Source organism: Vanacampus margaritifer, chromosome 4 (assembly GCF_051991255.1).
Source record: "Vanacampus margaritifer isolate UIUO_Vmar chromosome 4, RoL_Vmar_1.0, whole genome shotgun sequence".
In the NCBI taxonomy this organism is placed as follows: Eukaryota; Metazoa; Chordata; class Actinopteri; order Syngnathiformes; family Syngnathidae; genus Vanacampus; species Vanacampus margaritifer.
The window spans coordinates 27,995,044-28,007,353 of NC_135435.1; the positions used below are offsets into that span (position 1 = coordinate 27,995,044).

The 12,310-nt window shown below is 41.3% G+C and overlaps 2 protein-coding genes across 2 annotated transcripts in view; both read right to left on the reverse strand.

The window, feature by feature from the left end:
• Nucleotides 1-259: 259 nt before the first annotated feature.
• On the reverse strand, nt 260-4,807 carry LOC144050571 (immunoglobulin superfamily containing leucine-rich repeat protein 2-like). Its single transcript, XM_077563944.1, has 2 exons — nt 4,684-4,807; nt 260-3,080 (listed from the first exon to the last, which is right to left on the reverse strand). Exons 1-2 carry the CDS (start codon nt 4,699-4,701, stop codon nt 1,047-1,049), a joined length of 2,052 nt encoding a protein of 683 aa, XP_077420070.1. The 5' UTR covers nt 4,702-4,807; the 3' UTR covers nt 260-1,046.
• A 3,226-nt stretch (nt 4,808-8,033) lies between these two features.
• Nucleotides 8,034-12,310, reverse strand: part of LOC144050692 (uncharacterized) — a 52,601-nt gene continuing 48,324 nt past the window's right edge. The window contains exon 6 of the mRNA XM_077564205.1: nt 8,034-9,462. Coding sequence (XP_077420331.1) covers nt 9,422-9,462 — 41 coding nt within the window. The 3' untranslated portion in view covers nt 8,034-9,421. The remainder of the gene's footprint in view (nt 9,463-12,310) is intronic.

Here is a 12,310-nt window from a genome sequence, read left to right on the forward strand (position 1 = left end):
TGTGGTGACGTAGAATGGCGGCAGGCTCTCTGCCCGAGCAATGTGAAATTCCTATAAAGAAAGAAAGGTAAGCCTCCGTAGCGTTCCTAAAGAAACGGCCCCCCCCCCCCCATGCTGCGCTCTTGTCATTCACCAGACGCATTCAAGAGTTTTGATCGTTCCTACGCTATGGAAGCTTACCTTTCTTTCTTTATAGGTGTTTCACATTGCTCGGCAGAAAGCCGCCGCCATTCTACGTCACTACGCAATGAATGCGCTGCGACGTAAATAACAATGGCGGCGTACGTCCAAATAAAGTTTCTACGAAATGTATTAACCCTGGAGAACCCACGGGGTCAAATTTGGCCCCTATAAATTCTGCTACTCAAATAACAACGACCTTTTTTATTTATTTATTTTTTTACAAATTTAACTTCAAAAGTCCAGAGTGCCACTTCTGACCCCTGCATGAGGTCATCTAGTGGATGAATATTGCACTTACATGAGCCAGAGTGGTGGTGACAAGATGGCTGGCAACAAACATGCTGTTTTGTTGAGCTGGAAATCAATCCAAACAAAACCATCTTCTCAGCAAACCATCAGATGGTAAAATTGTGTTTTTTTTTGTTAATCTATTTCATATCATGTTGCAGAATGCCCAGGAGTATGTTATATATATATATTTTTTGATAAATTAGCAACTCAGAGCTAGTTAAAAAAAAAAGGGTTAAAATTGAAAAAACATATATTTTGGCGTTCAGTGAACTTATAGCAGTCATTGAATGTATAATTCATAATTCTCCAAAGAAGAAAAAGGGTTCTTGGGTTCTCCAGGGTTAAACTGGAAATGCTTTTTGAAAAATGCATCTCATAGTTATGTTGGTAACAACCAAATAAATAATATAGCGCAAACTTGTCATGACAGTCGGGGCTCGTTTTAACTGTTTCTTTTTTTATTATCATTATTTTTTTTTTCTGGAGAGCTCAGTTCATTCGGTAATTTTACCGATTTGACCTGTCATCATCATTGGTCTCTCTCTTTTTTTTTTTCTTCCTTTTAACTGTTTCTAATTGCTGGTGATATTAACAGCCTCGGCCCCCAAAGGAAGTCTATCACTGAAGTCTGATCCAACCTCGCAGTCGTCCAAATTCCCTCTCGACTGAGACAAAGTGGCAGTCTCGGTCATGACACTTTCTTCCGTATCCGCTTCCTTCTCTCCATCCAGACTCTCGGTCGCCCCGTCGTCTTCATCCAGTTGCTCGATGTTTATATTCCTCTGAGACTCGGTTAGCGGTGTGATGTTGATGTTGGCGGCCCGGTTCCTCTCCATTTGGTACTGGTCTCTGGCCTTTAGGATCAACTTGTAGGTCTTGCTGCGGTATTTGTACACCAGGTGGAAGCACATCGCTCCGAGAAGAGGAACAGTGGACACGGTCAGAAGGCAAATGCTGACTGAGATGATGATGATCAGATTAGGGACTTTCTTTTTGGTGGTGAACAACACTTGCACCTCACAGTCTTCCCCTTTATAGGTCAAACACAGGGAGTAGTTCGTCCCAGGCCGCAAATCGCTGAGAAGGTAGGTGCTGAGACCCTCTTGAACCAGAGACCATAGCACAGGGGCGTCTTTGTGGTCAGTGGTAACACATAGATATAATCCTCGCGAAGTGATTCCGCTGGCATTGCGAAGGTTTTCCAAAGCAGTCCGGTTTGCCTGCTTGTCTCTTGGTATGAGAAGCGGGTTGAGTCGGACGGTTGCCTCCGTTTCCGACACCCACAGGGCGATGACGCCAAAGTCGAACATGTAGTGATTTGTGTCGTCCGAGCTCCCGTTCAAGACATGGCTTGAGATGTGGATTTTTTTAGCTTTCAATCCGCATTTCGATGTGCCCAATAACGCTTTAAAAGACTGTGCGGTGGTCTTGGTGATGGGCAAATCCGGGTCAGATGCAGAATCCAAAACAGACATTCCAGTTATTGACTGAATTGGTTGTCGTGCCGTATCGTCAAGAGCTGTTGTGATCTCGTCCGTTGCAGACGTTTCTTCTGACGAAGACGCCACTTTGACAAAAAGCGAGTCTGCCGCAGTGCCGAATTCATTTGAGGCAGAGCAGCTGTAGTCGCCTTCCAGCTCCGTGCTGAGGTGCGAGATGATAAGGGTTCCGTTATTAAAGATCTGGACTGAATTGTTTGACAATAAGGACCTGTCTCTTGACTGAGCTGAGTCATCCGCTATAAAAGACATGTTCAGTTCTTGTGCTGGACTGCGAATACGCCACGTGACCAGCGGCTCTGGATTTCCGTTATACTCACAATTTAAGACCAAAGCGTCGCCCTCGAACAAAGTTGTGTAGTCAATATTTGGTTCGCTCCATATGGTGACGTTCGGCTTTGCGCATTTTAGAGCCGGTAAGTTCATTATCGTTTCTCGTTGAAATGTTGCTGGAGTAGCGCAACTGATCAAGTTCTTTTCGGGGACGGAGATGGTCGTCGTTGGCAGCCAATCTCGAAACCAGTCCATGTGACAAGTGCATGCAAACGGATTGCTGAAGATCTGTAAATGCGACAGGGAAATCAAAGCATCAAATGTCCCCTCAGATATCGTAAATAACTTGTTATTGTTAAGACGAAGGGATCTCAGTTTTTTTAGATGAATGAAGGCATCTCGGGGCAGACTGACCAACTCGTTGTGGTTCATCTTCAGCATCTGCAAGTCGGTGAGATTCTGCAGATCCCCCCATGGAAAGTCCACTATTTTATTATGGCTCATGTCCAAGTTGCGTAGAAGAAACATGGGCGCGAGGCTTCCGGGCTCGACGGAGACGATTTCATTGTGGGCCATCCATAGCGACATCATCTGGGTGACGTTGCTAAAAATGCCTCGTGGTACCGAACGGATCTTGTTTGCTGAGCAACTAACAGAGTTGACATTACCAGGCAAGCCTGTTGGGATTTCAAGCAAGTCTCTGTAGGTGCATTCCGCAAAATAATATCCAAATTTGATTGAGCAGGTACAAACTGTCGGACATCCAAGTAAGGCGTTGAAGAATGTGGAGATCACAATCGTTAAGTACACGACTCTGGCAGCCATTTTCGGATCCTGCAAAAGAAAAACAACCTTTCAGTCAATTGGTTACATTTTATTCACCAAGCCTGCTTCACACCAAATACGTTTTTTTTAGCTTTGATAAGAAAAAAAAAAACTATTACCCGACCCAATCAGAGGCAGAGTAGGGCGGGTCATGCCAGGGAAAAATAATCCTTTCGATAGTGTCTGGAGCTGTGACGGCAGCTCAGAATTTTAGCTCGGGGGAAGCGCTCTGCGCTGATACACCGGAGACTTGATTGCAATGGGGGTTCGATCCCGCCGCCAGTTACCTACTACATGATTTAGTTTACTTTTATTGTTAAAACACAAGAATGGGATTTTTTTTTTTTTTTAAATAAAACAATAGTGAAGTCTAACCAGACATTTATTTTTGCTATTTACTATATATACAGGTTGTCCATAAAGTCTCCTTACCATTTCAAAAATTTATTAAAAATGCAATTGATTAGATATTTTATTTAGATTTGTTCTATTGTATTCAGCGTTTATTAAAGTTTTTTTTTTTTTTTACCTCTTTTAATACACTTCTACATGGGCACCATTAGTTGCATGAAGCACATCAAGACGGTACTCGATTTCTTGCCATGTTCGCTGTAGCATAGCCTCATCAATTGTGGCAATGGCATCAGTTATCCTTTGCTTAAGGTCAGTAATGATAAACACTGTGTGTGTTTTTTAAACACTGAATACAATAGAACAAATCTGAATAAAATACAGTATCTAATCAATTGCATTTTTAATATTTTTTTTAAATGGTAAATAGACTTTATGGAGACCCTACATATATATAACATTAATTCAGGCTGCTTGTGTTACAAACTGCACTTAATCAAGTCATGATCATTTTATGATTTTTTTTATGTCACCTTTTCTAAAATAGGACACTTTCTGAACTTAAAAAAAAAAAAAAGAAGTGAAAAATAAGAGCATGCCCACTTCTCCAGGAACCGCTACACAACGGCAGATATTGGTCATCTAAAACCAAACATTTTAGGACCAAATAAAAATCCTGAAAATCTAGTATTTTTTTTCTATTAAAGAGTTTGCTGATTTCTTTTGAAGACACCATTTCATTAGAGAGTGACATCCCATTAAGAAGAAAGGATGAGAAGTGCAGAGTGAGTCCCTGCTGCCTGCTGGATATATATAGAACAAATGATTCTGTCCATACAGGGCATTCAGAAGGACATCCAACTCAGCTTTACAATGCATGCAGTCAATATTGTGGCATGCCCACCAAGACATAAAAATAAAGTCCCGAATAGTTTCACTGGACGACAACATACACTTGCTCTGAAACAGTGTCACATATATGTTCCTGAAGAGTCTGGTTTCACAGGACGCAACAGCCTCCTGAGCCGCGTGTCCTTGGTGCAGGGCCAGGGAGGCAGCTGCGCGGCAGATGTTTGCAAACAAGGCTCATAGCATCAGCACGCAAAAACGGGACGGTTGTTTTTCACCTCAGCAATATAGCAAACATCCAAACGATGAAGGATTCCGAGACGGCCACGACGCCGATGGCGGTAAATACCCCGTGAAAAGATTGACGATGACGATGATAATGGTAGGAAAAACGATCTTGCAGTATACTTACCTGCCGTCGTTTGTTCATACGTGAGGTGAGCTGTCCGAAACAGAAACAGCACCTGGCGTCTATTTGAAGTTGGAAGGCTGACGACGAAAAACGCGTCTTGCTTTCTGCTGTCAGTACCCCAACCGCCACCCAGACAGATGCATCCACTTGCCCCCACCCCAAAAAAAAACTTCTTAAAGTGAACTCGACCTCCATCACTTTTTAAGAAGATGGCAAGATGTGGTGCTTTATATTGATACACGTGACGTGCTGGCACAGCCTAATGAAATACAAAACCTGTACTCGTTTTAATTTTTTTTTTTTAAGATATTAATACAGTATTAGACAGTTTTGATTGACACGGTCCAAGATAATTCCTTTTGTAAACCGAGAACTCTATTGCTTGCTGAATAATATTTGAAGTATTAATATTTTGTTTTAATTTAACTATTATTAAAAGATAGTTTTAATATTACAAAAATTGCATATTCTTTGACTAAAAGTGTTTAGTAATTAGATAACTACTCAAAGAGGCCCAATTGGTTCCTACCACCGCCTTCCCACAAGGCCAATAGTGACCTCAGCAGACCACAACCAGTATTACAGCTTCCTCACTGCCTTCAAATGTGATGAGCCTGATTTTCCACTAGATGGCAGTAAAAGCCTTTTCTACTTGATGAGCTCGTTTAGAAAACTTTTTTACAGTACAGTATTGCCATGTACTTTACCTTTTTTCTTGTTAGCTAAGCTAGAGACTTTGAGAAAAAAATAATAATCCATGTCTAAAATGTTTCCTACTCTCTCTCAATATATTGAAATCCAATTGTCTCATTGTAAATTGGAAAACGAATTGTGAAATGGAATGGTCAGGACCCAGAATTGGGTCACAAATTCAGTATGAGTTGTCACAAATTATGGAAAGTCCTTGTTTTATGATGGTACCGACATACAACACACAGCTTTTCAATTAATTGTTTAAATTCATGTTTTTATACAAACAGATAGGATTTTATTATTTAAATATTGTTCCTGTGCATCTCAACTTAGTAGGAAAATGATGGTCCCGTGATGACAACAGTTGGGATCCACTGCTCCAGCCTATGTAACTTTTGCAACACTTTATGCTAATGAGGTTATTGAGGATGTTGTTATTGAGGATTGTGCTTCCTCAACATTTTCTGACAAGGGTTTTCAAGATGTAAAAATATCAATAGCATGAGGGCCACATCACTAACATAACATTTTTCAGTCTTTTGCCACTCTTGTGTCATTTCCATCCAACAAATTCTCAAAATTTAATTGATATTTACTTAAAATTGAATGACTTTGGGGGTAGCTGTATAAATTGTACACACTGTATTATGTATTTAAATTAAGCACATACATACATGTTTGATCAATTTCCTGCTTGTGAACTAATGAGGCCTAATAACCTTAAACATAAGCGAGATCATGAAATGAGCGTTGCCTCATCAAAAATGAAAAAAAATAATACTTGACACACAAAGCCATATACCTGGAGTGATCTCCGATTTGTTGTTTGTTGTCGGTTGTATATGTTGTTACCTTTCTCACGATCATCCACATTCCACAAGGAAGGCATAAAATCATCATGGGATCAAATCATGATATTTCCCCACCCCTAAAGGAGCACCGGCAGTCAAGTCGGTGATGTTGTGTTGGCGTTGATGAAAGCCGACTTCCGCTGACGTGGCCCTGCATGACAGAACACTAAAAGATTGATGAGCTACAGCGCTTTTGCGGCATCTAAGGAAGAGTTTTCCTCCTTTTACACATTCAAACTTGGTACAAAGGCATCTAAAAAAGTGCAGCCGTGTGCCACTTTGCATCAGAATCCAACCGGGGCGGAATTTAATCAAGTCGTCTTCCATTTTTCACCCAGCTGGAAAATTAAAGAGATCACATGTGTCAAAGGAAATTGCAGAGAGGCTTATCCTTATTCCCACCACCTCGCCATACATTTCCCCGGTAACTTACACCCCTCACTGGAGGATAGCAATGAGATTTTGGCAGTAATGCACTTCTATTGCTCCTCCTGTGATGCCCTGCGGTATCGCCGACTATCGCAGCGCGCTATGGAGAGCTTGGAGGGCTTTGGAGAGCCTCATTTACCTCCATAATCGCCCACAGTCATTGACATGCTGGCATAGTGGGACACACTCATGCGCACAATGTACGGCAAGAGAGACAGGACACGTCGAAACAGTCCTCATAGCTGGCTGAGTGGAGGCAGAATTAACATAGTGAGGACACTGCATTATGCAAATGCGCTTTGGTTGCTCTCTCTGACAGAGCTGGTAAATTGGATGATGCTTTACGATGAAGCAAGAGAGTTAAAGCTCGGCGGATCAGTGCATTTAATACCTCTCTGATAGGTGCCCTCCTCTCGGAATAAGGCTCGGCCCGCGCTCGGATGCTAAACTCCTTAGCTTGCGTTCCGCATGTCATGATGATTGTCATCATTCAGGCTGGGAGACAATAGGTTGCTGAAACAGTGGCGGATTAGCCGGCAGATGAACACGGGATGTTGAGCAATTATGACGAGGGTAGAGAAGGATTGGCAGTGCGCCCGCTGAGTGCCATCATACAAAGTATTTCATTTAAAACCAAAAAGCGGTATTTTTGGGGAGGGTTGCCATCTTGTGGAGAAATAACGATTGTCAGCAAGGTCGGACGTTTGGAAATCAACAAGAATAAATCCTGTTACGTTGGATAAGGTTGAGTGAAATAGGGGTGTCTAGAGATAACACACACGAGCGCGCGCACACACGAAACAGCAGCCTTGGCTTTGTTCTAAAGCTCTTTTTTTTAGAGTTACACAGGCTCCATTTACTCCTGATTGCCTGTGACTGCTGACCTTTGAACCCAATCCACACAGGTACAGCGGGTGGACCCATCAATGCCTGGCAGCAGTTTTTTTTTTAATACCTCTAGCCTGCTGGATAAATGATGCCCTTGGTGGACACACAAGTGCAAAGCGAAACACAAACACTCGAGACAAGACAGAAAAGGAGCAAATTCAATCTTTTTTTTTTCTTTTCTTTTTTACAGGCCTGTTTATCATGAGTTGATTACACTTCTGAAATTGTCTCTTAGTTTTTAACGTCTCATCTATCTATCTATCTATCTATCTATCTATCTATCTATCTATCTATCTATCTATCTATCTATCCATCCACCTTACACTAGCTAGCATTTATATAGCTACATAGCGAGCTGTCAGTCTACCTGTCTAAGATGTTGCTAGCCACATTATTAGAATCTCTATCTATCCATCTATCTATCTATCCTTATACCTTACACTAGCTAGCATCTATATAGCTACATAGCGAGCTGTCAGTCTACCTGTCTAAGAGCTCGCTAGCCACATTATTAGTATCTCTATCCATCTATCTATCTATCTATCTATCTATCTATCTATCTATCTATCTATCTATCTATCTATCCATCCACCTTACACTAGCTAGCATTTATATAGCTACATAGCGAGCTGTCAGCCTACCTAAGAGGTTGCTAGCCACATTGTTAGTATCTCTATCCATCTATCTATCTATCCATCCATCCAGCCATCTTACACTAGCTAGCATCTATATAGCTACATAGAAAGCTATCAGTCTACCTGTCTAAGAGCTAGCTAGCCACATTATTAGTATATCCATCCATCCATCTATCTATCCATCTATCCATCTATCAATCTATCCTTATACCTTACACTAGCTAGCATCTATATAGCTACATAGCAAGCTATCAGTCTACCTGTCTAAGAGCTAGCTAGCCACATTATTAGTATATCCATCCATCCATCTATCTATCCATCTATCAATCTATCCTTATACCTTACACTAGCTAGCATCTATATAGCTACATAGCAAGCTATCAGTCTACCTGTCTAAGAGCTAGCTAACCCTGTCATGAAGCTAAATGAGCCACATTTCATGCCGTTTGGTCAAAACTGTATCTTCAGTCAAATCGTTTGCTACAACTCTTGTATTGGAGTTCAATACATCGTGTAAATGTACCTCACAAAGGTCAGTGTCCTCAAGCTCATGTAGTACATCCACACACACACACATACATATTTATTTATTATGAAGTCATTATGCATTTTGGGTTTCATGTTTAAAATGTTGAAATTGCGGACATGCTGTTGTTACTCGAAATTCTTCCTTCTCGCCACCTCATGGCTTGTTACAGATATAGCCGATTTAGTTGGACTTCCAAGCGTCTGGGACAGCAGCGGCCCGACCCCCTCGCAACCTCCCACCGCACATAAATGCATTCATCTCATCCTCTCCGGCCAGAGAGGTCACAGCCTTATCGTGTCCTGTGCTGCTGCTGTCAGCTCAGCGGCCACAAACCATAACTTGTAAGCGCTAGCGAGAGCGCAGGGCGGTCAGAGGACGAGGGAACAAGAGAACGGAGGGAAAGAGAGAAGGGAAGACAAAAGAGGATGGGTGTCAAGGGGGGGAGGGAAAGGTTAGGTGGGGGGTAAAGGTGAAAAAAAAAAGGTGGCCCAATGGTCCAAGGAATGCTCATGGAGTTTTTTTTTATGAATGATCAGACGCATGGAAAATTAGAGGGAACAATTGGTTACAGTCCAAGTTATGAGTGAAGAGAGTCAGATTGCATCAAAAATATTCTCTTACAATACACCTTGAACAAAAAAAAAAGCAATTGTGTGTGCATTGGGGGAACACAAGAACAGAGAAAGAAACGGAAATGTGTTGCAACAGGCTGCTTACCCACGAGTGCCAAGAAGATACCGGCTTATCAGACAACCTGCATAGGAAGAAAAAAAAAAAAAGGAGTGGAGGCCTCAGGTGGACATTTGCTGGCCTTCAAGACGATGCTTCTTGGCAGAGGAATCAACATTAAAGCTTAATTCATTACTGGATGCCACGCATGGCAAGGGATCAGAATGAGGCAGCTTTGGTGCTCCGTGTTTCTGAAAGCGTAGACGACATAGAGAAGGTGGCCAAAAAGTGATGGTGACAGAGATCTCTCTTCCAGAGCTGGGAAACAGGTTCGGGTATAAAGGTTATTAACTCATTCACTGCCATTGGCGGCTATAGACGTCAATAATTCCTTTGAACTATTTCTATTAGTTTAATTTTTTTCTCCACTTTTGTTAACAAGAGTATGAAAACCCCCCAAAAATATATTGTACATTTAGAACAAATGTGTGATTAATTGTGAGTTAACTAGTGAAGTCATGTGATTAATTCAAAAAAAAAAATTAACCACCTACACCACTCATTTTTAATCTCTTCTTCAAAAAAAAAAGTTTCTTTTTTTTTTTAAATAATCTTTTCTTTTTAAAAAAAAAAAAGAAAACGTAAAAAATTAGGGCCGTTAATCATAATTAATCCCATGATTTATTAACTCACGATTAATCACAAATTTTATATCTATACCTTTAAAATTCTAGGTTTTCATACTCTTGTTAACAAAAGTGGAAAAAAAATGTTAAACTAACAGAAATAGCTCAAATGATTTTTTTGACGTCTATAGCCGTCAATGGCAGTGAATGAGTTAAAGGTTAAGGCAGATTGGGAGGCAATTTAGACTTGTAGTTTCCTGCAGTTGACACTAGATGTAACTAAAGAGACTAAATTGATCAGAATAATCTGACCAGAAAACCACTAAGCATGTAAAAACGGAATAGATTTGCTGTTCCTCGGAAAGGAAACATGGTCGTGTAAAGATGAAAAGGGGGGGGCCAGCGTGGGGGGGATCGCAAAATAACGCCTCTTCCTGCCTGTTTTACATTGCAGCCGTCACACGCTTCCACCGGAGTCCGGTTAATTAAGCACATCAGTTTCTTAATGTGATCACTTTTAATTAAAAGGGAATTTAATCGGAAGCGGTAACAGGAGGCTAGTAGTGGTGACAGTCGAGGGAGGGATGTGAGGAGGTCACGCCACTGCAGGCAGTTGTGTGTGTGTGTGTGTGTGTGTGTGTGTGTGTGCGTGCGCGTGTGTCTGAAGCTGCAGCAGCCCGCTTTCCCTCACTTCAGATTTGTGGGAGCGTCTAATTAATATGGATGAAGCATTAAGCCTTTTGGACTCCGGTGCCTCTCATTTCATGACTATTAATGATTTTAATGAACTGGGCTAATAAGGCCGTTTTTCTCCGTCGAGCTCAAGAAGGGCTGTTCAACACACGGCGGGGTCACGGGGACGGGGCTCTCCCCGCCTTCACTTGGGAAATTAAAACAGCACTCGCAAACCCATTAACGTCATTGAGACTGTGCGCTCATCAGCCGCGGGAGCGCCGTGTGATCGTGTTTATAATGGGGGAATGCGACGCAGGCTATTTGAGGGCCGGAATAGACGTTTTTAATGCCGGCCCCAACCAATGATGTGTTAAGCAAAGCGTGCTGAGGCTATTGATTTTTAACAATAGGCCGGAGAAAACAACACTTGCTAATGCTTACATTTGACGGGGACACATTATGGAAAATTGACTTGTATTCAAATAGGCTACTTTGGTCTCCAAGTTTCTCGGACCATGACATGAGCAGGTAGGCTGGGCGAAGATCCAGAGTCGCTTTCAAGCGATGACGGCCAGGTTCGAGTTGAAGTAGCTCTCAGTTTTCAAAAAGGTTCTGTTTTGACCAATCAGTACTAACTCATACCAAAACCAGAGAACAATATTGGTTGAATGATTGAAAATTTAAAGATGGAAAGTAAACCTACAGTTTTGTGGAACTTCATTTCTTTTTGGCCCACATTTGAATCCAATAGTTACCCATTTTTCATTTGATGACTGGAAAAGCAAACAATATTATTTAAAAATGTAACCTATTCACTGCAATAAAAATAAATAAATAATAATAATAACAACTTTGTTTTAGCCATGCAATAAAAGGCACAAAATCAAAAGAAAAGAAAACTGGCTTGCTGTAGCATCACTGACACAAATAGTAAAATCCTGATCGGTTTCAAAACAAAGTTGACCAATGTGAAATGAACATGAATTAAAAACCAAAACAAACAAAAAAACATGATGTATGATTCCTTTTTCCTTCCGAGCCTCAGTGGGAAACACGTGTCATCTTTTTTTTTTTTTTTTTTTTTTAATCGATTCTCATAAGAATCGCGATTCTCATTTCGTACGATTCAGTATTGATTTTAAATGTCCCAAAATCGATGTTATTTAAATAATTTTATACTGTCTTGCCTTTGTCTGTGTGTGCCTTTATTTGGAGCGCTGTCCATGTTGTTCCCGATTTAGCCACTTAGGGGCAGTGTGGTTCCATGCGGTCAGATACAGTTAAGTTGTAGCCACATTAGAGACTAGAAGGAAAAAGTCACAATCAAGTTTTTTTGCAGCGTGGAGCCGTTCTTTAGTGATAGAAGTGCCGCGAGTAGCGCACTAATTAGCATTAGCGAGTCAGACTGGAGTAGATCATTACAATTCCTTGCACATCTATAGATTGGAACAAAAATCATTGTCAATCAAATCATTTTGAATCAACCGAAAATGGATTCTGAATCGAATCGCAGACCCAAAAATTTGAATCGAATCATGAGACATTCAAAGAATCTCACCCCTAGCGTAGACGCTTGTGACCTTTACTGCCATTTTACACGGAAGGCAGCAGCAGTGAGGGATGGTGTTGATC